Source organism: Nerophis ophidion, linkage group LG12 (genome assembly GCF_033978795.1).
Source record: "Nerophis ophidion isolate RoL-2023_Sa linkage group LG12, RoL_Noph_v1.0, whole genome shotgun sequence".
Lineage (NCBI taxonomy): Eukaryota > Metazoa > Chordata > Actinopteri > Syngnathiformes > Syngnathidae > Nerophis > Nerophis ophidion.
Genome location: NC_084622.1, coordinates 12392989 through 12420727, shown reverse-complemented (window position 1 = coordinate 12420727; position 27739 = coordinate 12392989). Strand labels below are relative to the sequence as shown.

Here is a 27739-nt window from a genome sequence, read left to right as displayed (position 1 = left end):
TTAGTTATTTTAATATCTTTTTTCCAAATAGTTCAAGAAAGACCGCTACAAATTAGCAATATTTTGCACTGTTATACAATTTAATAAATCAGAAACTGATGACATAGTGCTGTATTTTACTTCTTTATCTATTTTTTTCATCCAAAAATGCTTTGCTCTGATTAGGGGGTACTTGAATTAAAAAAAATGTTCACAAGGGGTACAACACTGAAAAAGGTTGAGAACCACTGTTCTAAGGGGTTATGGGGTCATAAACCGCTATTGCTCTCGGTCACAAAACAGTCCAAAGAAAAGATGCCCGGAGCTTGCGTCGGATCCTGCTTCCTCTCCGCTTTGTAGATCTCGGGTCAAGGCAGGATCTTCCTGTGGATCACAATAACTAAAGGAACCGACTCCTTCATGTCGCTTCCCATCGTACACAGTGGAGTTTTACAAGCCTTTTGCTTGGTAATATTAAAGACAGCTTTTGTCCTCTCGCCTGATGGAAACAGAACGTTTTGTGATACCTTATATACAATTATTCTGATACTGGAACACAGGGCTTTGTTATTCCTGTGTTCCAGTTTCGGAATAATTGTGCGGGACTTTTCATGTGGGATCAAGCCACTGTGACAATGTTCAAAAGTGAGATAGGGTGTGGCACGTTATTTTCCTTTACAGATAACACGACGATACAGTTCGACCCTGGAAAGGTATTTCTTTCTTTATTATTTCCAATGATGTGTATTTTTTGAATCTGAACAAAACTAAGGTCAACCAAAAGCCTGGGGCAGAAATTGTTTTTGTACAGGTTTTGGGACATAATGCAAACTCCACACAGAACACAACTGAGGTAGTCACCTTGCTGGGAGATAATACTGCTGAACTCATCATTGGCGGTGACTCGAACGAGTATGATGATACTCCTGGTTGGGTTGTATACCTTTATGGAGGATGCCTGTACGTGACTTAGTTTAACGTGCAGAGACTGGTGCACAGACAGTCACCACACCATCCTTGACAGAATCGGGGTCATGGTCCAGTGGCATGGAGTCCAAGACGACTGGGGACTCTTTTCTGCTGCAGCCTTCTCCCGCCGTTGTGGTCGTTCTTAAATCTACCGTCTTCCACCTGCTCCGCTGTTGAGGTCTTCTCCGTATCCCTGACTAAGGGGCAGTCAGGTACTAAGCCTTTGCCAAGGGCCACCTGGGGTAACAGTAGTAAAGGGGTTAACCTCCTAGTGCCCCAAGACCCTATAGGGGAGCTTCCACTGCCGGGTTCACTTTAAACCTCATGCCCAGGACACTGCTGAACTACTGTGCATGTATGTATGTGTATATGTAGATTAAAAGTTAAAAGTGACTATTTGGGTCTCCTTTTGTTTTTATACATGCAAAAACTCCCTCTCTTGTCTGGGCCCCGCAGTGGCTTCACACTGGTGCGGGTGGTCAATGTGGAGAAGCGCGCGGACGGCGTCCAGGGCAGCCGCTACCTGCTGGAGCTGGAGCTGAAAGACGCCAAGGGTCGTCTGCGTCGCCTGTCGCACTACGTCTACGCCCTCAGTCGCCCCCGCACTCGACCCCGCGACAAGGACTTCAGCTTCCAGCGACGGCCCGCGCCTGAAATCCTGCTCTGCAACCCGCTCGGCTTCAGCTGGAACCCCCTGGCCACGGTCCATTTCATAGTGCCAGGTACTGTTCCGTACTACGGTTGCAAAAGGGGTGGAAAGTTTCAAGTAAAAATCCGGAAAGGGAAGTTAAGCTCGGGAAGTGTGGAAATATTGACCATTATTCAAAGTATGCACTGCACATGTGATGGAGGAATGCACAGTGCAGGGTTAACATTTGTCTCAATTTGCAATTAATTTGCATTGGGGAGGAGACCCTGCCCCAAGTGGAGGAGTTCAAGTACCTGGGAGTCTTGCTCATGAGTGACGGAAGAGTGGATGGTGAGATTCCCAAAGGGGATCGGTGCGGTGTCTTCGGTAATGCGGATGCTATTTGGGGACGTCAATGTGCTGCTGACCTGGACTGGACTCTCACTATTATGTTAGATCCACTATAGGTTAGACTCGCACTAATATGTTAGATCCACTATGGACTGGACTCTAACACTATAATGTTAGATCCAATATGGACTGGACTATCACTATTATGTTAGATCCACTATGGACTGGACTCTCACTATTATGTTAGATCCACTATGGACTGGACTTTCACAATATTATGTTAGATCCACTATGGACTGGACTCTCACACTATTATGTTAGATCCACTATGGACTGGACTGTCACAATATTATGTTAGATCCACTATGGACTGGACACTCCCTCTTATGTTAGATCCACTGTGGACTGGACTCTCCCTATTATGTTAGATCCACTATGGACTGGACTCTCACACTATTATGTTAGATCCACTATGGACTGGACTCTCACACTATTATGTTAGATCCACTATGGACTGAACTTTCACACTATTATGTTAGATCCACTATGGACTGGACTCTCACACTATTATGTTAGATCCACTATGGACTGGACTCTAATTATTATGTTAGATCCACTATGGACTGGACTCTCACTATTATGTTAGATCCACTATGGATTGGATTTTCACTATTATGTTAGATCCACTATGGACTTGTCTCTCACACTATTATGTTAGATCCACTATGGACTGGACTCTCATTACTATGTTAGATCCACTATGGAGTGGACTCTTACTATTATGTTAGATCCACTATGGACTGGACTCTCATTATTATGTTAGATCCACTATGGACTAGACTCTCACTATTATGTTAGATCCACTATAGACCGGGGGTGGGGGACATTTGCTGTCCTCTCCAAGGTTTCTCATTGTCCCACTGGGTTGAGTTTTTCCTTGCCCTGATGTGGGATCTGAGCCGAGCATGTCAATGTGCCTTGTGCAGCCCTTTAAGACACTTGTGATTTAGGACTATATCAGTAAACATTGATTGATCGATTGACGCTGTATCGATCCGTTGTGGTGAAGAAGGAGCTGAGCCGGAAGGCAAAGCTCTCAATTTAGCGGTCGATCTACGTTCCCATCCTCACCTATGGTCATGAGCTTTGGGTTATGACCGAAAGGACAAGATCACGGGTACAAGCGGCCCAAATGAGTTTCCTCCGCTGGGTGGCGGGTCTCTCCCTTAGAGATAGGGTGAGAAAATTTGCCATCCGGGAGGAGCTCAAAGTAAAGCCGCTGCTCCTCCACATGGAGAGGAGCCAGATGAGGTGGTTCAGGCATCTGGTCAGGATGCCACCAGAACGCCTTCTTAGGGAGGTGTTTAGGGCATGTCCGACCGGTAGGAGGCCACGGGGAAAACCCAGGACACGTAGGGAAGACTATGTCTCCCGGCTGGCCTGGGAACGCCTCGGGATACCCCGGGAGAAGCTGGACGAAGTGGCTGGGGAGAGGGAAGTCTGGGCTTCCCTGCTTAGGCTGCTGCTCCCGCGACCCCATCTCCAAAAAGCGGAAGAAGATGGATGGATGGAATTTGCATGAAATCAGGTTGTTTTAGCTAATAATCATGCTGCAAAATCTAGCATGTTGCATTGTGAGGTTTTTTGTGGCTTGCTTTCCAGCAATATAATTTGTCTCTGGGCGTGTGTCTCTGAGCGTGTGTCTCTCTGTGGCTCCAACTCCAACAACTCCCGGCCGCTGCCTTTTAACAGAGCGACAGGTTATTAGATAAACAGGCCCAGTGGGCCATCTACGCACCAGCCGCTGATTTTAAGGCCAGTACTGGCACACCCTGCTTTGCTGCAGGCCCGCAGGCCACTCCCCCATCCACTTGCATTCAATGTTTATTCCCATTAAATTCCCATGAATTATTTTAATTTTCATGCAAAGTTTCCAACTTTGAACATTCCCGGAATTTTGCAAGCCTATTCCATCCGCTCATTTAACTTCATTGTTGTCCATGAAATCAAAATTAATACATTTTGCCTGATTTTTTTGGGGTGGGGGTAAAAACAGTGAAAAATCAGGCCCGTTGGGTGCAGCAGCTGATCGACGACATGGCCGACTTGTTCAAGGCGACGGGGGACAGCAATTTTAATCTCATCCTGGTGGACTACAACAGCACCGACATGGACGTGAGGACGGCTCTGCAGAAGTCATCTTTGCCCAGGTGGGCTTTCATAGTCAATAAGCATTGTGCATGTGCAGCCAGCGCTTAAAGGCCACATGCGCTGTCTAATGGCAACCAGCGATATGGCCCTTTCATGCACTTCAATAAGCTAATCAAAATTTTAGAACGCGTGTCTTGTATGATTCAGCACAGTACAAAACATCCACAATACAATAGAATAGAAAGTACTTTATTGATCCCTGGGGGAAACTCAGCACCACATTTCGCTCACAATAAACAATTTTTACATGTGAATAATATAAATACGTTCTATTATACAGCATTATTTACATGTGAATAATATAAATACAGTCTATAATAAAGCATTATTCACATGTGTGTGAATAATATAAATACAGTCTATTATACAGCATTATTCACATGTGAATAACATAAATACAGTCTATTATACAGCATTATTCACATGTGAATAACATAAATAAAGTCTATTACACAGCATTATTCACATGTGAATAATAAAGATACAGTCTATTATACAGCATTATTCACATGTGTGTGAATAATATACAGTCTATTATACAGCATTATTCACATGTGAATAACATAAATACAGTCTATTATACAGCGTTATTCACGTGTGTGAATAATTTAAATACAGTCTATTATACAGTATTATTCACATGTGAATAATATAAATACAGTCTATTATACAGCATTATTCACATGTGAATAATATAATATGAAGTCTATTATACAGCATTATTCACATGTGTGTGAATAATATAAATACAGTCTATAATACAGCATTATTCACATGTGTTTGAATAATATAAATACAGTCTATTATACAGCATTATTCACATATGAATAATATAAATACAGTCTATTATACAGCATTATTCACATGTGTGTGAATAATATAAATACAGTCTATAATACAGCATTATTCACATGTGTTTGAATAATATAAATACAGTCTATTATACAGCAATATTCACATGTGAATAATATCAATACAGTCTATTATGCAGCATTATTCACATGTGAATAACATAAATAGTCTATTATACAGCATTATTCACATATGAATAATATAAATACAGTCTTTTATACAGCATTATTCACATGTGAATAATAAAAATACAGTCTATTATACAGCATTATTCACATGTGTGTGAATAATATAAATACAGTCTCTTATACAGCATTATTCACATGTGAATGATATAATTACAGTGTATCATTCAGCGTTAGTCACATGTGTGTAAATAATATAAATACAGTCTGTTATACAGCATTATTCACATGTGAATAATATAAATACAGTCTATTATACAGCATTATTCACATGTGTGAGAATAATATAAATACAGTCTATTATACAGCATTATTCACATGTGAATAATATAAATACAGTCTATTATACAGCATTATTCACATGTGAATAATATAAATACAGTCTATAATACAGCATTATTCACATGTGTTTGAATAATATAAATACAGTGTATTATACAGCATTATTGACATGTGAATAATATAAATACAGTCTATTATACAGCAATATTCACATGTGAATAATATCAATACAATCTATTATACAGCATTATTCACATGTGAATAACATAAATAGTCTATTATACAGCATTATTCACATATGAATAATATAAATACAGTCTATTATACAGCAATATTCACATGTGAATAATATCAATACAATCTATTATACAGCATTATTCACATGTGAATAACATAAATAGTCTATTATACAGAATTATTCACATATGAATAATATAAATACAGTCTATTATACTGCATTATTCACATGTGAATAACATAAATACAGTCTATTATACAGCATTATTCACATGTGAATAACATAAATAAAGTCTATAACACAGCATTATTCACATGTGAATAATAAAAATACAGTCTGTTATACAGCATTATTCACATGTGTGTGAATAATATAATACAGTCTCTTATACAGCATTATTCACATGTGAATGAATGATATAATCACAGTGTATTATACAGCATTATTCACATGTGTGTAAATAATATAAATATAGTCTGTTATACAGCATTATTCACATGTGAATAATATAAATACAGTCTATTATACAGTACTATTCACATGCGAATTATATAAATAAAGTCTCTTATACAGCATTCTTCACATGTGTGTGAATAATATAAATACGGTCTATAATACAGCGTTATTCATATGTGAATAATATAAATACAGTCTATTATAAAGCATTATTCACATGTGAATAACATAAATACAGTCTATTATACAGTCTTATTCACATGTGAATAATAAAAATAGTCTATTATACAGCGTTATTAACATGTGAATAATACAATTACAGTCCACTACACATTAAAGTACAGTCAAAATCGTGTCAATTATACATCAATTTGATTGATTGATTGATTGATACTTTTATTAGTAGATTGCACAGTACAGTACATATTCCGTACAATTGACCACTAAATGGTAACACCCCAATAAGTTTTTCAACTTGTTTAAGTCGGGGTCCACGTTAATCAATTCATGGTACAAATATATACTATCAACATAATACAGTCATCACACAGGTTAATCATCATAATATGTACATTGAATTATTTACATTATTTACAATCCGGGGGGTGGGATGAGGGGCTTTGGTTGATATCATAACTTAAGTCATCAAAAATTGCATCAACAGAGAAATGTGGACATTGAAACAGTGTAGGTCTTATTTAGTAGGATATGTACAGCCAGCAGAGAACATAGTGAGTTCAGATAGCATAAGAACAAGTATATACATTAGAAGTACATTTGAGTTGTTTATAATCTGGGGAGATGGGATATGAATGGAGGAGGGTATTAGTAAAGTGTTGAAGTTGCCTGGAGGTGTTGTTTTAGAGCGGTTTTGAAGGAATACAGAGATGCACTTACTTTTATACCTGTTGGGAGTGCATTCCACATTGATGTGGCATAGAAAGAGAATGAGTTAAGACCTTTGTTAGATCGAAATCTGGGTTTAACGTGGTTTGTGGAGCTCCCCCTGGTGTTGTGGTTATGGCGGTCATTTACGTTAAGGAAGTAATTTGACATGTACTTCGGTATCAAGGAGGTGTAGCGGATTTTATAGACTAGGCTCAGTGCAAGTTGTTTTACTCTGTCCTCCATCCTGAGCCAGCCCACTTTGGAGAAGTGGGTTGGATTGAGGTGTGATCTGGGGTGGAGGTCTAAAAGTAACCGGATTAGCTTATTCTGGGATGTTTGGAGTCTAGATTTGAGGGTTTTGGAGGTGCTGGGGTACCAGGAGGTGCAAGCGTAATCGAAGAAGGGTTACAGTAATCAATGTTACAGTATATTTCATAATGTACGGTACTCATATTGCATTTATGCGTGTGCTATAATGGTGTTTCTGGCCTTTTTAGGTACCAGTATATGAAGCTGAGCGGTAACTTTGAGCGATCTGCAGGTCTGCAAGCAGGCATCAACCTTATAAACGTGAGTCCTGGTCATTTTGCTTTTTATCAACTCGGCTTTTCATTTCACGTCATTTTACCTCTCCGTCCGTCAACAGGACGACCACAGCATCGTGTTTCTCTGCGACCTCCACATCCACTTCCCCCCCTCCATCATCGATTCTATCCGGAAGCACTGTGTGGAGGGCTTCATGGCCTTTGCCCCCATCGTTTTGAGGCTGGACTGTGGGGCCACGCCCTCTGAAGGCAGAGGTACTTTTATGGTGCATTTTATAGAGCAATCAAAGTGCTTTACAAAGTTAAAAACAATACCTCGGTGACACATACCCCCCCTTATCACATACACTATATTGCCAAAAGTTAAACGTTAAAGTACCAATGATTGTCACACACACACTAGGTGTGGTGAAATTTGTCCTCTGCATTTGACCCATCCCCTTGATCACCCCCTGGGAAGTGAGGGGAGCAGTGGGCAGCAGCGGTGCCGCGCCCGGGAATCATTTATGGTGAATTAACCCCCAATTCCAACCCTTGATGCTGAGTGCCAAGCAGGGAGGCAATGGGTCCCATTTTTTTATAGTCTTTGGTATGACTCGGCCGGGATTTGAGCTCCTTACCTATCGATCTCAGGGCGGACACTCTAACCGCTAGGCCACTGAGTAGGTCATACAGGTGGTTGTCGGGCTCCTCACCTCCTCACATTGTTTACAATCATAGCCACAAGCAGCAAGAGCAATTCGGACCGAGAAAGCGACGATTTCCCCATTAATTTGAGCAAGGATGAAAGATTTGTGGATGAGGAAAGTTAGAGTGAAGCAGTAGAAAAAAAAAAAAATTCACACTTGGCACAATGCAGTCCAAACTGTAGCGTTCTCCTGGCAACCTGCAAACCCAGACTGGTCCATCAGATTGCCAGATGGAAAAGCGTGATTCATCACTCCAGAGAAGGTGTCTCCACTGCTCTAGAGTCCAGTGGCGACCTGCTTTGCACCACTGCATCCCATGCTTTGCATTGGACTTGGTGATTCATGGTGTCAGGTTTAAACATCGATGATATCTATTAAACAAGACATAATTAAATTTGGCTCAATTTGAGGAGAAACATCTGGTCTGTATCCTTGTACAGTCTCCAGCATGCTCTGGGGATAGACTGCAAGCCTCCTCTTTTATTTGGACTTTCCCTGACTTCATCTCAACAGCTGCTTCCAAAGGGACGGGGTCTTAAACTGTTCACAGAAAAAGTCGTAAAACAGTTCAAAGAATAGGTTCGTAAAAGTGCTCAAAAAGAGGTTCGTAAAACAGTTCAAAAAGAGGTCCGTAAAAAAGTTGAAAAAGAGGTCCGTAAAAAAGTTGAAAAAGAGGTTCGTAAAACAGTTAAAAAAAGAGGTCGTCTGGAACTTGGGCAGATCCTGCCTTCTCTCCGCGTTGTAGTTCTTGGGTTAAAACAACATAATTATGTTGATTCCAATACATGAAAGAAACAGAAACATCTTCATGTTGCTTCCCGCCCTACACAGTGGAGTTTTACAAGCCTTCTTCTTGGTAGGTTCAAAGACAGCTTTTGGTCTTCTCGCGGGATTTTAACAACTTAGATAACTTAGATAAAATGATTCTAACAAAAGTATTACGTTGAATCACTTTTTGTCAGGCAAGGTTACATTTAATGAAAATGCAAAAATGAGTTTATTTAGTTGGTTTATTATTTCTTCGGTCAGTGGTCAGCAAAATAAACAAACAACTTTACAAAAACAAACAGTTGTACATTCATAAATTGAAAATGTTGCAGACCGAAAGAGTTTAGGCTGAAGTTGAACACTTATTGCGCCTAAAAATAATGAAAAATGAAAAATGTCAAATACAAGGTGAGCTTCCAAAAATTCTGAAATTTCCTTTGCACAACATATTATAAATACACTTTGTACACAACATAAAGACTATTCAATTACATACACAGTAAATACATGTGAAATATCCTTGTACACATTTTAGTTAAACATTTATACCAATTATACACTATATACCGGTGGTTATTAGCCTTCTTGGAGGTACCGAACCCCACCAGTCTCATAATCGCATTCACCGAACCCTTCTTTAGTGAAAAATAAAATGTATTTTTTTCTCAAATTCAAGACGAAGTTGTATGTTTGTTTTTTTACTGGTGCACAAAATGAACCGTGCATGAACATCATCTTGTTCAAAGAACAAAACCAACACAGTGCATGAATTCACAACAAATTACACACCTGCGAATCAGATGGAAAATTAGAGGGAACATTGTTTGGGGGTTGTCAGGGTTGCCACTGACAGTTTGTTTGTGTTTTAGTTTTTCCTCTGTGTGTTTAGTATTTCCTGTCCTTAGTTCCTGTCAGTACTCTTATTTTGGTTCAGCTTCCTGTTTGTCTCCCTGAGTGCTTTGTTTCCCCTCAGCTGCGGCTGATTGGCTTTTTGCCACACCTGGTGTCAATCAGCCCGTCCTATTTGTACCTGCTTTGTTCCTCCAGTCAGAGCTGGATTATTGATTTGTCGATGTCACTTCTTGTCGCTCTTGTCATGTATTATCGCTCGTGTCGTGTCGTACTTTGTCGTGTCTTTGCAGCGTAGCGGTAAGCTATATTCGTTTGATGTTTGTAGATTACTGTTTTTAGTTCCCTGCTTCCAGTTTGTTCTTTCATTTTACAAGTACGACTTCTGTTTTCCTGCTTGCTACCCGCTAGCTTCCACGCTAGGCCCCTTTTGTATTTGCTAGTTTCCATGCTAAGTCTTCTTTTTGTTTTCTAGCTCCCATGCTAGCTCTCTTAGTTTGTTATCCGCCTTGTGCGCGCTTTTTGTTTGTACGCTTTTGTTTGTTCTTATTCTAATATTTTAATTAAATCATGTTTTCCTGTTCAATGCCCGCCTCCTTCTCTGCATTTTGGGGTTCGTCACAAACTAACTCTGACAGGGGTATCCATAATACGGCGATAGGGAAAAGTTTTAATTCACACGATGAGTCGGGTGTGTCTTGACCTCTGCCGAACCCCTGAGGCCGACTCATCGAACCCCTAGGGTTCGATCGAACCCAGGTTAAGAACCACTGCTATATACAAACAATCATACTTACATTATTGTTTATATCCCACATTTAGTTTGTAATTAACATTAACCATAGTATTGACTACTGTGTTGATTCAAGAGTGATATATTTTTCCAAGATATTGGTCTTGAGGTGTTTTTTAAATGTGTGAATGGAACTGGAACATTTTAAGGAATCATCCAAGCTGTTCCACGGATAAACCCCCCCTGACAGAAACACATCTACATCCATACACTTTATAAATATTTATTATGTGCAGGAACAAATAACAGTTACAATTGTGTGTATTTTTTCAACAAGAAAGAGGTTTTATCACATCATCATGGGACTAACAACACTCCTTTAAATCTCATTAATACCGCAGAAGAGGAAGACAGTCATTTTCCGGACACGATAAAGTCTTAAATGATGTCAAACACGTAGCGATACAATAACCAGGAAGATAAAAAAGTTTCTTTCACACCTAGTAATCCGCTGTGGACAGACCGAGCCAAGCAATGCAGCAAATCACTATTTGGCAGGCAATCACATTTTAGCACAACACCAAATTGTGTTAGATGTAAATATAAATGGAATACAATGATTTGCAAATCCTTTTCAACCCATATTCAGTTGAATATGCTACAAAGACAACATATTTTATGTTCAAACTCATAAACTTTATTTTTTTTGCAAATAATAATTAACTTAGAACTTCATGGATGCAACACGTGCCAAAGTAGTTGGGAAAGGGCATGTTCACCACTGTGTTACATCACCTTTTCGTTTAACAACACTCAATAAACGTTTGGGAACTGACGAAACCAATTGTTGAAGCTTTGAAAGTGGAATTCTTTCCCATTCTTGTTTTATGTAGAGCTTCAGTTGTTCAACAGTCCGGGGTCTCTGCTGTCGTATTTTACGCTTCATAATGCGCCACACATTTTTGATGGGAGACAGGTCTGGACTGCAGGCGGGCCAGGAAAGTACCCGCACTCTTTTTTTACGAAGCCACGCTGTTGTAATACGTGCTGAATGTGACTTGGCATTGTCTTCTGAAATAAGCAGGGGCGTCCATGAAAAAGACGGCGCTTGGATGGCAGCATATGTTGTTCCAAAACCTGTACGTACCTTTCAGCATTAATGGTGCCTTCACAGATGTGTAAGTTACCCATGCCTTTGGCACTAATGCACCCCCATACCATCACAGATGCTGCCTTTTGAACTTTGTGTCGATAACAGTCTGGATGGTTCGCTTCCCCTTTGGTCCGGATGACATGATGTCGAATATTTCCAAAAACAATTTGAAATGTGGACTTCTCAGACCACGGAACACTTTTCCACTTTGCATCAGTTCCTCTTAGATGATCTCGGGCCCAGAGAAGCAGGCGGCGTTTCTGGATGTTGTTGATAAATGGATTTCACTTTGCATAGTAGAGCTTTAACTTGCACTTACAGATGTAGCGACGAACTGTATTTAGTGACAGTGGTTTTCTGAAGTGTTCCATGTGGTGATATCCTTTAGAGATTGATGTCGGTTTCTGATACAGTGCCGTCTGAGGGATCGAAGGTCCCAGTCATTCAATGTTTGTTTCTGGCTATGCCGCTTATGTGGAGTGATTTTTCCAGATTTTCTGAACTTTTTGATGATATTATGGACCGTAGATGTTGAAATCCCTAAATTTCTTGCAATTGCACTTTGAGAAACGTTGTTCTTAAACTGTTTGACTATTTGCTCATGCAGTTGTGGACAAAGGGGTGTACCTCGCCCCATCCTTTGTTGTGAAAGACTGAGCATTTTTTAGGAAGCTGTTTTTATACCCAATCATGGCACTCGCCTGTTCCCAATTAGCCTGCACACCTGTGGGATGTTCCAAATAAGTGTTTGATGAGCATTCCTCAACTTTATCAGTATTTATTGCCACCTTTCCTAACTTTTTTGTCACGTGTTGCTGGCATCAAATTCTAAAGTTAATGATTATTTGCAAAAAAAAAAAAGTTTATTAGCTCGAACATCAAATATGTTGTCTTTGTAGCATATTCAACTTAATATGGGTTGAAAATATTTGCAAATTATTGTATTCTGTTTATTTACATCGAACACAATTTCCCAACTCATATGGAAATAGGGTTTGGATTTTTGAAGGCTTCCAAATTAATTAAAAGAGTGTTTTTGTTGCAGGTTACTGGGAAGTGAATGGCTTTGGCTTACTGGGAATCTATAAGTCTGATCTGGAGGCCGTGGGAGGAATGAACACCAAGGAGTTCACCAACCGCTGGGGAGGAGAAGATTGGGAGCTGCTCGACAGGTAACTTGACAAGGCTGAGCAGATCGTAGAAGACGCTCGGCAACGACACTTGAGTTTATTTCACATCCCAACCTTTTACAAGAGCTTGTCAGGTGAGGGTGACAACTTGATCCCAAAGTGGAATAGGACCAAGATACCACTCAAACAATCAGTATTTAATAGAGATGTCCGATAATGGCTTTTTTGCCGATATTCCGATATTGTCCAACTCTTAGACACTGATTCCGATATCAACCGATATATTCAGTGGTGGAATGAACACATTATTTTGCTTAATTGTGTTGTGATGCCCCGCTGGATGCATTAAACAATGTAACAAGGTTTTCCAAAATAAATCAACTCAAGTTATGGACCAAAAAAATGCCAACATTGCACTCCCATATTTATTATTGAAGTCACAAAGTGCATTATTTTTTTTTAACATGGCTCAAAACAGCAGCTTGGAATTTGAGACATGCTCTCCCTGAGATAATCCTGGTTCCCACTACAACTATGGGACTATACTCTGACTTTCACAAGGTGCATTATTATTTTATTTTTTTTAAACATGGCTCAAAACAACAGCTACAAACACAATGAAGGCCTACAGCTTCAGTCCAGAGTATACTAGAGTAATACAGTAAACAATAACATAATCCTCATTTAGTGCAAGACTACCTGCCATACTGTATAACACGGAATTATAAAGTGGGCTCAATCTGCCCTGCTCTAACGTCTTTGTATGAGTAACACAAATGTGCTGCAAGCTGGTGGTGGGTGCTTGAAGTGACCTACCAGTCAGCCAGAGCTTATGTAATGCTGCGGTGAGACAGGGCAGCTCCGTTCACTGCAAGCTGCAAAGTGTGCGCCATGCACGGAATACTAGCCACACCAAACTCCACCGTAGCTTTTGCCATACTGCGTGCGTTGTCCCTGACCACAACGTGGACCTTTCGCCTTGGTCTGGTTTTTGTTGTATTTTTGTTTTTTCTCGGCGGAGTCTTTAAGCGACAACTGCGTGGTACTACTTTTTTGCGGTGTTTGCTTTCCATCCATCTTCCACTTGTATTCATGGTGTATCTCCTTACGATTCTTGACGAGGTGGGAGATCAAATTGCTCGTATTAAAGCAAGACGTCTTGGTTCCTCCTCGCATAACCGACTTTTTGCACTCATTACAAATTGCTAGTTTTTTATCCGTCAGACACACTTTAAAATAATTCCAAACCTGTCAAAACGTGGACTGTGGTGGGGTTTGTTTTCCCGAAATGCAAAGGAAATACATGATTTTATTCTTAACCCAAAAGCTGCAAACAAAAGGCACTCACAGTGGAGGTACAAAACTTAACGCAGGGAAAAATAACTAATACTTAACCATAAATTATGATTCAAATAAAACAAACAACACTTACTGTGACATGAGCAAGCCAGCATGAACAATGAACATCAGTACGAACTATGGTATGGACAGAGCAAAAACAAGAGTGATGACACCAGAACGACCAACAGAAAATGACAGGCTTAAATAGTGACATGATTAACAACAGGTGGGTGAGTTCAAACAAATGAGGCAGGTGAAACTAATGGTTGTCATGGAAACTAAAACAACCCAGGGTGCGCAAGAACAGGAACTAATTGTTATGTATTGCAGAGGACGTGACGGCAAACGGACACCAGGTGGCAGTATGTCCGAAGATTTATTAATATATATATATCTATCTATATTAAATGTATATATGTAACAATCAATCAACAGAAAACATACTAAGTAAATGGAGCGTGGCAAAAACTCCACAGTGTATTGTGTTAGTCTAAGTGTGTAAAAAATTAACTGAAGTGTGTTTTACCCAAGTGTTGACAAGAGAGAACGCGGAAGTCCATGGGGCAGGCAGAGGGTTCAGGTCAAACGAGCGAGGAGTCGAGGTACAAGGAAGGCAGTCAGAATCCAGAGGGAGATCCAGGGAAAAGAGTGAGACGCACAGCTCACCTTGCAGACGACGGAAGATTCTGTGGGGACACGGGAGAAGACACTGAGAACACGTAGAGGTACAGGGCACAGGGAGAGCAGGTTTGCATAACGCAGGGTGATTGCTTACGGTACGCATTTGGAACTAAGTTCCCGCGCTGATCCTTGGTCCACTGGTCCTCTTATACAGCCTCACGCCATTAGTCACAGGTGTGGACTGCGGCCAGCTGCAGCGGAGAGTGGGCGCGGTCCGCTTGATGAGCGCGGGGGCGTGTCCGTGTCTGGGTGGAACCACAGCGGAGGAAGATGGAGACTGCATGTACATCAACACTAATGGAGTCAAAAACATAACATAACTAAACAGAATCCAAACCACAGAACATGACAAAACCATAGACATGGTGTCGTTAGTCAGTCACCGAGCGAGCTGGCTTGTTAGCCACGGCTACAGGACCGGCAACAACACTCTCGTGTGGTTGTTATGCTGCGCTCGCGGCGGTTTGATGAGGTCATCAAGCGTCGCCAGTAGACCTCTCATGCTGCAGTCGTCAACTCCTGTGTTGTATGTGGGAGAGGGGAGGGGGAAGGGGCTGCTGACCGGGTTTATATCCGTGTTTTACCGGATATGTACCACTCCATACAGCGGCGTTTTAAAAAGTCATTAGTTTTACTTTTTGATAACGACAATTTCCAATAATACATTTTAAAGTATTTATATTATCGGACATCTCCTGAACTTATGAGCTTCATTGCTTCTGTGACGGAGCTCTTGGCTCAAAACACATCTCAAATCAAGGTCGCCTATGAAAGTTAATTGAAATCCATTTAATTGGTGCTTCCCCCTCCAAAAAAAAAACACTTTGAAGGCCTACTGAAACCCACTACTACCCACCACGCAGTCTGATAGTTTATATATTAATGATGAAATCTTAACATTGCAACACATGCCAATACGGCCGGGTTAGCTTACTAAAGTGCAATTTTAAATTTTGTGCCGAAAAATCCTGGTGAAAACGTCTCGGTATGAACGCCTGCGCGTGACGTCACGGATTGTAGAGGACATTTTATGCCAGCATCGTTCCCAGCTATTAAGTCGTCCGTTTTTGTCGCCAAATTCCACAGTATTCTGGACATCTGTGTCGGTTAATCTTTTGCAATTTGTTCAATGAACAATGGAGACATTAAAGAAGAAAGCTGTAGGTGGGAAACGGTGTACAGCGGTCGGCTTTAGCAACACAAACACAGCCGGTGTTTCATTGTTTACATTCCCGAAAGATGACAGTCAAGCTTTACTATGGAACAGAGATGGGGGTTGCCCACATATGTGGTCCTCTCCAAGGTTCTCATAGTCCTCATTGTCACCGACGTCCCACTGGGTGTGAGTTTTCCTTGCCCTTATGTGGGCCTACCGAGGATGTCGTAGTGGTTTGTGTTGTGGTTTGTGCAGCCCTTTGAGACACTAGTGATTTAGGGCTATATAAATTAACATTGATTGATTGATTGAGATCTCAAGCGGACACGGTTGGATTGGACCACACACACAAAGTACAGTGCCAGAAACCTGAGGGTTGCAGGTTCGCTTCCCACCTATTGACATCCAAATCGCTGCCGTTGTGTCCTTGGGCAGGACACTTCACCCTTGCCCCCGGTGCCGCTCACACTGGTGAATGAATGATGAATGAATGATTGGTGGTGGTCGGAGGGGCCGTAGGCGCAGACTGGCAGCCACGCTTCCGTCAGTCTACCCCAGGGCAGCTGTGGCTACAGATGTAGCTTACCACCACCGGGTGTGAATGAATGATGGGTTCCATCTTCTCTGTAAGCGCTTTGAGTATCTAACAATAGAAAACCGCGATATAAATGTAATCCATTTTTATTATTATTATTATGTATTATACAGCGATCATTTTTACCATTCTGTATTCTGAAGGCGATCTATGTTGTGTGCTACTCGAGCATCAATATCAGCAGCGTCCCCCTGACCAACACCGTCAGCGTCAGGTTCAAAGCGGTATGCAGGTTGGGCCTGGCCGAGTGGTCCTGCCACCCCCACGGCTGCCACGGCGCCTCTCACAGCACCTTCCCTATCTGAATCGCTTCCACTGCCCTCTTGTCTTTTTTTTTTTTTTTCTAGTCCTTCACTCTCACTTTCCTCATCCACGAATCTTTCATCCTCGCTCAAATCAATGGAGAAATCGTCGCTTTCTCGGTCAGAATCGCTCTCGCTGCTGGTGGCCATGATTGTAAACAATGTTCAGATGTGAAGAGCTCCACAACCCATGACGTCACGCGCCATCGTCTGCTACTTCCGGTACAGGCAAGGCTTTTTTATCATCACCAAAAGTTGCAAACTTTATCATCGATGTTCTCTACTAAATCCTTTCAGCAAAAATATGGCAATATCAGAAATGATCAAGTATGACACATAGAATGGACCTGCTATCCCTGTTTGAATAAGAAAATCTCATGTCAGTAGGCCTTTAAACATGTAAAATGCTAACAAACTTTTAGATAGGAAATATTGCATGGAAATAATACACTAGAATGTACTACTACAGTAGTTTTATGAAGTAATGTGATAATCATGTACAGCACTTACATTAGAGGGCGGATTGCGACAGTGAATCCTTCCAGCTGCTTCTCCGTCAAACACACCATCAGCAGCTTCTCCATTATTTCACGGAAACATTTCTGTCGTTTAGATATTATTTTAGCATCCTTGGCTGGCGTTATCACCTCAATCTGCTTCAGTATGGGCCAGACGAGTAGCGCTACGCTCGTACGGCATCAGGGTCTAAAGTCAGTTGGAAGATGAGCATCAATACCAATTACGGTGCACTTTCACAGTTATTTATGCGGTCATGTAATATTTATATTGTTCAAATAAGTCCAATTTCAGCAAACACCCTTTTTTCTTTCTCAAAAAACTCAAATTACACATGGGTCAATTCATTAGGAACGCAAACTCTATTAATAATATTTAATAATATTTATTCTTCATACAGCCTCGATTTTGTCATTTGTCGTAGGATTTTAAGGACTATATGGCCGAGTTGCTCAGGTGTGAATGAACTTGACATCTTTGACCAGATTGGCACCAATAAAAAGTGTCTAACAGTTAGTAGCTAAGGTAGTACGGTATACCGGTACTAGTATGGTATTGTGGTACTAATGAATCAAAAACGGTACTATACTCTGTTTGAAAAGTACCGGTTAGCCATATATATTTTTTTCATGACACCATGTCGTTGTCACGTCGTGACATTGCTGGTTTTACGAGCAGAGTAGCATGTTCGGCAGCATGCACACAGAGTACTCACAAGCAGACACAGTGTGTAGACAGAAAAGGCAGAACGGACGCATTTTGGTGTAAAAAGTAAAGATAAAGGTGAAGTTATAACACTACTTCTAAATCACTAATCTCAGCCTCCATGGCCACAAATAAAGTGAGTTTCTTACATGTAGCATTATCACTGGAGGACTAGGAATAGCTAAACATGCTTCACTACACAGCGTAGGAGGATACAATAGCTCACCGGCGTCACAATGTAAACAAATGCCATGGGTGGATCTACACCTGACATCCACTGTAATGATACCAAGTACAGGAGCATATCTAGTCAATACGACTATGATTACATCAATTTTTTTATGGCTACAACATTTTTTTTAAATTCATATTATGTTTAGAAACTCAAGAAATACGTCCCTGGCAACATGAGGACTTTGAATATGACCAATGTTTGATCCTGTAACTACCTGGTATCGGATTGATACCTAAATGTGTGGTATCATGCAAAACTAATGTAAAGTATCAAAGAAGAAAAGAATAAGTGATTATTACATTTGAACAGAAGTGTAGATAGAACATGTTAAAACAGAAAACAGCACAACACCTACCCTTTACATCAGTATTTTTTAACCATATTATTACTGGTGTATTAGGTATTATATTTTATTGTATGATCTTGCAACTACTTTGTATCGGACTGATACCTAAATATGTGGTATCATCCAAAACTAATGTAAAGTATCAAAGAAAAGAAGAATAAGTGATTATTACAATTTAACAGAAGTGTAGATAGAACATCTCAAAACAGGAAACAAGCAGATATTAACAGTAAATGAACAAGTACATTAATATTTTTTTTTTTGCAGTTTGTCCCTCATAATGTGCAAAAAATACCAGGTGTATAAATGACACAATATGTTACTGTATACGTCAGCAGACTAATTAGGAGTCTTTGTTTGTTTACTTACTACTAAAAGACAAGTTGTTTCATAAGTTCAACATTCTATTTAAGGACTAAATTGCAATAATAAACATATGTTTCATGTACACTAAGATTTTTTTGTTGGTACCGGTACCAAAATATTGGTATGGAGACAACCCTAATGTGTACTATAATTCTTAGAATAATTGTTTCTAAGTTATCACATAAACTTTGTGTTACATTGAGTGCCCGGTGAGAAGACCAAAAGCTGTCTTTGAACCTACTGCTGTGTTGGTTTAAAGCAACATGAAGGTGTTTCTGTGTTTCTTTCATGTATTGTAATCAAACAGAAAAATATTTTTGTTTGACCCAACAACTATAAAAGCAAAGAGGAAGCAGGACCAGACTCCCCTCCAGGCGACCTCTTTTTTCAACTGTTTTACGAACCTCTTTTTGAACTCTTTTAGAACAGAATAGAATAGAAAGTACTGTATTGATCCCTGGGGGAAATTCCGCACCACAGTTCGCTCACAATACACAATAATAATAATAAATAATATAATTTATATCATACATTATATATACAATATATAATATATGAATAATATAGATATACTCGACATATATTCTACATTTAAGTGCAGTCAAGAAGGAACATATGCATTATACAGTCTGATGACTGTCTGTATGAAGGACCGTGTCGTTCGGTGTTGCATTTTGGGAGTCTTACGACCTCTTTTTTGAACCGACCTTTTCTGAGAACTGTTTACGACCCTCTTCCTTTAGAAACAGCTGTGGCCATGTGGTCAGGGAAGGTCCAAATAAAAGAAGGAGGCGGGCAATCTTTTGGCAGAGCGTAACGACACTGTACAAAGGTACAGATGTCCAAGCGTTTCTCCTCAAATTGAGCCAAATTGAATTCTGTCTCTGTTTGATTCCTTGCTTCATGTCTTGTTTAATAAATGTCATCAGTTTTTCAACCTGACCATTGTTGTTTTAGCCTCCTCAGCACGGCGTGAAGGCACAGGTGCAATAGAACATTAAGATACTTTTGTTTTCTTGCCACAGGATCCTCCAGGGCGGATTGGAGGTCGAGCGGATCTTCTTACGCAACTTTTTCCACCATTATCACTCCAAACGTGGCATGTGGAACCGTCGCATGTCACCCGGACCAAGGTGACCCCCCCCCTCGCCATCCTAAAACCTTGAGAGCGACCAGAGCACTTTAAAGTTGGAGCGGGATTACTGACTCCTGCGTCCTTAATTGTCATGACTACTGATCAGACTGGCCACTCCAGATCCTACGAGCTCGCAGTCAAGGTTGTTGCCATGGAGATGGTACTGATAACATCAGTGTTGTTTCCACTGGAGGTACTGCTGACTCAACAAGAGAGTACCAAATAAAGGTAGGGTATGTTAATGCGGCTGCCAGGGCCCGGCCTGGTTGAGGACACACCAGTGACGTGCCTTATGCATCGCACATTAGTCTTCACTGGAAAAAAAGATTGTTTTGATGTAAATGTGTGTTTTTGAGCAGTGAATGTCGTGGTGTAAATTAAGAAAAACTTAACTTATTATGACTGACTAATAATTATTGTCTCTGTCAAGTTATGTCATCGTCAATCTTGCAAAGTGCCTTTTTCTGCGCAGAAATATACACACGAAATACTGATAACAATACAAATGTCATATTTTTTAAAGCTTTTACCGAATAGAAATTTAATGTAATTTAATGTTTGTTAATCAATTTCAGATCTATTTGTCAATATGAAGAATTTTTTTTCATTATTCAAGAAAACCCAGTTTTTTTTTATGGCAAACACACAAAATATGCAATATTTTCCACAGAAATATTTCCAAAGTGTAATATTTGCTGTATAGTAAATGAGGCCTTAAATAAATCAATAATTCTTAACACTATTGATTTTTAATCCTTATTATTTGAGGTTTATTCAGGTGTACTGGAGAGGAGGCTACGCCGGATAGTTGAACCTCGGATTCAGGAGGAACAGTGTGGTTTTCGTCCTGGTTGGGGAACTGTGGACCAGCTCTATACTCTCGGCAGGGTTCTTGAGGGTGCATGGGAGTTTTCCCAACCAGTCTACATGTGCTTTGTGGACTTGGAGAAGGCATTCGACCGTGTCCCTCGGGAAGTCCTGTGGGGAGTGCTCAGAGAGTATGGGGTATCGGACTGTCTTATTGTGGCGGTCCGCTCCCTGTATGATCAGTGCCAGAGCTTGGTCCGCATTGCCGGCAGTAAGTCGAACACATTTCCAGTGAGGGTTGGACTCCGCCAAGGCTGTCCTTTGTCACCGATTCTGTTCATAACTTTTATGGACAGAATTTCTAGGCGCAGTCAAGGCGTTGAAGGGTTTCGGTTTGGTGACCGCAGGATTAGGTCTCTGCTTTTTGCAGATGATGTGGTCCTGATTGCTTCATCTGACCGGGATCTTCAGCTCTCGCTGGATCGGTTCGCAGCCGAGTGTGAAGCGACCGGAATGAGAATCAGCACCTCTAAGTCCGAGTCCATGGTTCTCGCCCGGAAAAGGGTGGAATGCCATCTCCGGGTTGGGGAGGAGACCCTGCCCCAAGTTGAGGAGTTCAAGTACCTAGGAGTCTTGTTCACGAGTGAGGGAAGAGTGGATCGTGAGATCGACAGGCGGATCGGTGCGGCGTCTTCAGTAATGCGGACGTTGTACCGATCCGTTGTGGTGAAGAAGGAGCTGAGCCGGAAGGCAAAGCTCTCAATTTACCGGTCGATCAACGTTCCCATCCTCACCTATGGTCATGAGCTTTGGGTCATGACCGAAAGGATAAGATCACGGGTACAAGCGGCCGAAATGAGTTTCCTCCGCCGTGTGGCGGGGCTCTCCCTTAGAGATAGGGTGAGAAGCTCTGCCATCCGGGAGGAACTCAAAGTAAAGCCGTTGCTCCTTCACATCGAGAGGAGCCAGATGAGGTGGTTCGGGCATCTGGTCAGGATGCCACCCGAACGCCTCCCTAGGGAGGTGTTTAGTGCACGTCCAACCGGTAGGAGGCCACGGGGAAGACCCAGGACACGTTGGGAAGACTATGTCTCCCGGCTGGCCTGGGAACACCTCGGGATCCCCCGGGAAGAGCTAGACGAAGTGGCTGGGGAGAGGGAAGTCTGGGTTTCCCTGCTTAGGCTGTTGCCCCCGCGACCTGACCTCGGATAAGCGGAAGATGATGGATGGATGGATGGATGGATTATTTGAGCAATGACTCATAAAAGTCTTAAAAATTCAAAGTGGAATATTTGATGCCAAGTAATTGTAGCCTTAAATATGTCAATAATTAAAGAAAAAATTATTCTGATTCATTTTTTTTAAACAATGACAGTACAAAAAAAAAATCCACTAAAGTTCTTAGGTATCCAAAAGGGTCCTGCTCATAAAAGTGTTAAAAATTCAAAGAAATTATTTGATGCTAAATAATTGTAGCCTTAAATACGTCAATAATGTAATAAAAATATATTTTGATTCATTATTTTTGAGCAATGACAGTTTAAAAAAAATCCCACTTAAGTTATCTGGGATCCAAAAGGGTCCCACTCATAAAAGTGTTAAAAATTCAAAGTGGAATATTTGATGCTAAGTAATTGTAGCCTTAAATATGTCAATAATTTAAAAAAAATTAGGATTTTGATTCATTATTTTTAAACAATGACATCCATCCATCCATTCATCTTCTGAACAATGACAGTTTAAAAAAATCCCACTAAAGTTCTTAGGGATCCAAAAGGGTCCGATTCACAAAAGTGTTAAAAATTTAAAGTGGAATCTTTGATGCTAAGTAATTGTACCCTTAAATATGTTAATAATTAAATTTAAAAAAAGGATTTTGAGTCATTATTTTTGAACAATGACAGTTTAAAAAAAAAAAAACCACTAAAGTTCTTAGGGATCCAAAAGGGTCCCACTCATAAAAGTGTTAAAAAATCAAAGTGTCATATTTGATGCTCTGTAATTGTAGCCTTAAATATGTCAATAATTTAATAAAAAAATATTTTGATGAATTATTTTTTAACAATCAGTTAAAAAAAAATCCCACTAAAGTTCCTAGGGATCCAAAAGGGTCCCACTCACAAAAGTGTTAAAAATTTAAAGTGGAATCTTTGATGCTAAGTAATTGTAGCCTTAAATATGTCAATAATTACGTTTAAAAAAATGATTTTTAGTCATTATTTTTGAACAATGACAGTTTAAAAAAAACCCCACTAAAGTTCTTAGGAATCCAAAAAGGTCCCACTCACAAAAGTGTTAAAAATTCATAGTGGAATATTTGATGCTAAGTAATTGTACCCTTAAATATGTCAATAATAAAACATTATTTTGATTCATTATTTTTGAACAATGACAGTTAAAAAAAATCCCACTAAAGTTCTCAGGCAAACAAAGGGTTCCCGCTCATAAAAGTATTAAAAATTCAAAGTGGAATATTTGATGGTAAGTAATTGTAGCCTTAAATATGTCAATAATTTAATAAAAAATTATTTTGATTCATTATTTTTGAACAATGACAGTTAAAAATAATCCCACTAAAGTTCTTAGGGATCCAAAAGGGTCCCACTCACAAAAGTGTTAAAAATTTAAAGTGGAATCTTTGATGCTAAGTAATTGTAGCCTTAATTATGTAAAAAAAATAAAAAAAAAAGGATTTTGATTCATTATTTTTAAACAATGACATCCATCTATCCATTTATCTTCTTCTAAACAATGACAGTTTAAAAAAATCAGACAAAAGTTATAGGGATCCAAAAGGGTCCCACTCACAAAAGTGTTAAAAATTTAAAGTGGAATCTTTGATGTTAAGTAATTGTAGCCTTAAATATGTCAATAATTAACTTTTAAAAAAGGATTTTGAGTCATTATTTTGGAACAATGACAGTTTAAAAAAAAAACCCCACTAAAGTTCTTAGGGATCCAAAAGGGTCCCACTCCCAAAAGTGTTAAAAATTCATAGTGGAATATTTGATACTAAGTAATTGTAGCCTTAAATATGTCAATAATTAAATAAAAAAAATATTTTGATTCATTATTTTTGAACAATGGCAGTTAAAAAAAAATTACCATTAAAGTTCTTAGGGATCCAAAGGGTTCCCGCTCATAAAAGTGTTAAAAATTCAAAGTGGAATATTTGATGCTAAGTAATTTTGGCCTTAAATAGGTCAATAATTTAATAAAGAAAGTAATTTGATTCATTATTTTTGAACGACAGTTTGAAAAAAATCTCACTTAAGTTCTCTGGGATCCAAAAGGGTCCCACTCATAAAAGTGTTAAAAATTCAAAGTGGAATATTTGATGCTAAGTAATTGTAGCCTTAAATATGTCAATAATTTTAAAAAATAAGGATTTTGATTCATTATTTTTAAACAATGACATCCATCCATCTATTCATCTTCTTCTAAACAATGACAGTTTAAAAAAATCAGACTAAAGTTCTTAGGGATGTATAAGGGTCCCACTCACAAAAGTGTTAAAAATTCAAAGTGGAATATTTGATACTAAGTAATTGTAGCCTTAAATATGTCAATAATTAAATAAAAAAATATTTTGATTCATTATTTTTGAACAATGACAGTTACAAAACAAATCCCACTAAAGTTCTTAGGGATCCAAAGGGTTCCCGCTCATAAAAGTGTTAAAAATTCAAAGTGGAATATTTGATGCTAAGTAATTTTAGCCTTAAATAGGTCAATAATTTAATAAAGAAAGTAATTTGATTCATTATTTTTGAAAGACAGTTTAAAAAAAATCCCACTTAAGTTATCTGGGATCCAAAAGGGTCCCACTCATAAAAGTGTTAAAAATTCAAAGTGGAATATTTGATGCTAAGTAATTGTAGCCTTAAATATGTCAATAATTTTAAAAAATAAGGATTTTGATTCATTATTTTTAAACAATGACATCCATCTATCTATTCATCTTCTTCTGAACAATGACAGTTTGAAAAAATCCCACTTAAGTTCTTAGGAATCCAAAAGGGTCCCACTCACAAAAGTGTTAACAATTTAAAGCGGAATCTTTGATGCTAAGTAATTGTGCCCTTAAATGTGTCAATAAATAAATTTTAAAAAAGGATTTTGATTCATTATTTTTGAACAAAGACAGTTAAAAAAAAAAAATCCCGGTAAAGTTCTTAGGGATCCAAAAGAGTCGCACTCATAAAAGTGTTAAGAATAAGTCATACATTATTCCTATTGTTTTACTTTCAACGCTTATATATTAAATATGTCCTGTTGATTATACAGTTTATGGCCCTGTGATGAGGTGGCGACTTGTCCAGGGTGTACCCCGCCTACTGCCCAAATGCAGTTGAGATAGGCTCCAGCGACCCCAAAAGGGACAAGCGGTAGAAAGTGGATGTACGGATGGATAATGTGTCCCCCAAAGACCTCACAATCAGATTTCACTGAGTTCCACTGCACGAGACAATCAGACAGAGTGTGAGTCTTCATGTTTTAAATGTGATGAATATTCTTTGTCAGCAGCTTTCTGATCATTATCATCAACTTTCCGTGTGGTGACCTGTCCATTATTTCAATTTATTGCAGCAGATCTGCTCAATTTTGCTGGAATGTATTCAGTTTGTGGAAGCTCCACTCGTTCTTGGTTTTTGTGTGTTAATTGCATTCAAGCTTCTGTCTCCATGTTTGTGTTTGGGACACAGTGCAGCTTTCAACTCTTTTAGTTGTATTCTTTTTATTTCTTTATATATAGTTTCATATCTCCGACGTTTATATGTTGCGTGACTCTCTCAGGGATCGTTTTTTTATTCCGTTCAAAATACATTGTCCCACTTCAGAAATAAATGTCTCCAAAGATTGTTGCTTGGGTTTTAAGCACATTGTCGAAGTTGCTTCCCAACAGTTCCATTGTGGACACGGCACGGGAGCCAAGGGGGCAGTTTTAACAAAGTTTTAATGTGCATAGATGTTCGTCAAAGTCTTTCTCCAGCAGAACGTGACTTCTCAGTCACGTCCGTATCCTCTCTCCCCTCCTGCTCCCGGCCGCCTACTGTTAAAGACAACAGATGATTACATTAACATGTACCACCTGGGAAATCTAATCACCTGTCATCTGTGTCTCGCCGTCAGCACATGCCCCGCCCCCATCCGATGGTGCTCGTCCTCAGCACCACAGACAGAGGCGGTGACCTTTGCTCCTGGACGCCACACCTAAGTAATTGTAGCATTTAATATGTCAATAATTTTAAAAAATAAGGATTTTGAATCATTATTTTTAAACAATGACATCCATCCATCTATTCATCTTCTTCTGAACGATGACAGTTTTAAAAAAATCCCACTAAAGTTCTTAGGGATCCAAAAGGGTCCCACTCACAAAAGTGTTAAAAATTTAAAGTGGAATCTTTGATGCTAAGTAATTGTAGCCTTAAGTATGTCAATACTTAAATTTAAAAAAGGATTTTGATTCATTATTTTTGAACAAAGACAGTTTAAAAAAAAATCCCAGTAAAGTTCTTAGGGATCCAAAAGGGTTCCACTCATAAAAGTGTTAAAAATAAGTCAAACATTATTCCTATTGTTTTACTTTCAACGCTTATATAAAGACAACAGATGATTAAATTAACACGTAGCACCTGGGAAATCTAATCACCTGTCAGCTGTGTCCCACCGTCAGCACATGCCCCGCCCCCATCCGATGGTGCTCGTCCTCAGCACCACAGACAGAGGTGGTGACCTTTGCTCCTGGAGGCCACACCTCCCTCCACACACATATTATATAATCAAAGCAATGACATGAGATTACATACATGCAAACTGTCATTACAAAAAAAAAACATCAATTGGTTATGAAAAATAAACATTTAGGAGCAAAATGTATTTTTTCTGTAGACTAGTAATCTGCAACCACATGTGGCGCTTTTTTTTTTTTTTTTTTTTTTTTTACAACATACTGAGGAAAGTTTGCATTTTTAAAAAGAGTTGTATAATTTCCAATTTTCTGTGAGGCCATGAATGCACACATGCTGAGTCCAAAGCACAAAGATCCGCTTTCCTGTAAATGAAAAAAATAAAGAGAAAACTTTTAAAAATGTATAAACTGTGTTACATTTTACAACTCAATACTATTTTTCTTCAGTTGACGAGGCGGTAAAGTGTCTCTTTTAATAGTAAACTTTGCAGATCCCTGCTATAGCTTATAATTTCGGTTTAGATCAAATATAATATTTACAGTGTGCTTTGCCTGTTCATATGTGATTGTACAAATAACTTATCAATACAACACATCTGATAGAAAATTCTAAGAATAGTAGAATATTACTTAGTAAGACATGAATCTGAAAGTGTGCAGATTTTATCCCTCCATCCATCCATTTTCTACCGCTTATTCCCTTTTGGGGTCGCGGGGGGCGCTGGCGCCTATCTCAGCTACAATCGGGCGGAAGGCAGGGTACACCCTGGACAAGTCGCCACCTCATCGCAGGGCCAACACAGATAGACAACATTCACACTCACATTCACACACTAGGGCCAATTTATCCCAATATTTTAAATCATTTTTTAACTAGCATAAAACTTGTCAGCAGTTTATAATCATATTAACTTAAATTTAAAGTACCAATGAATGTCACACACACACTAGGT

At 39.4% G+C, this 27739-nt stretch overlaps 1 protein-coding gene across 2 annotated transcripts in view; it reads left to right on the top strand.

The window, feature by feature from the left end:
- b4galnt3b (beta-1,4-N-acetyl-galactosaminyl transferase 3b) overlaps positions 1-20681 on the top strand; it is a 110285-nt gene extending 89604 nt beyond the window's left edge. For both annotated transcript variants that reach the window (XM_061916846.1, XM_061916847.1), the window contains exons 16-21: positions 1405-1670; positions 3984-4137; positions 7537-7609; positions 7686-7839; positions 12822-12948; positions 20175-20681. In XM_061916846.1, the coding sequence (XP_061772830.1) occupies positions 1405-1670; positions 3984-4137; positions 7537-7609; positions 7686-7839; positions 12822-12948; positions 20175-20286 (886 nt within the window). In that variant the 3' untranslated portion in view covers positions 20287-20681. The remainder of the gene's footprint in view (positions 1-1404; positions 1671-3983; positions 4138-7536; positions 7610-7685; positions 7840-12821; positions 12949-20174) is intronic.
- The last annotated feature ends 7058 nt before the right edge of the window (positions 20682-27739 follow it).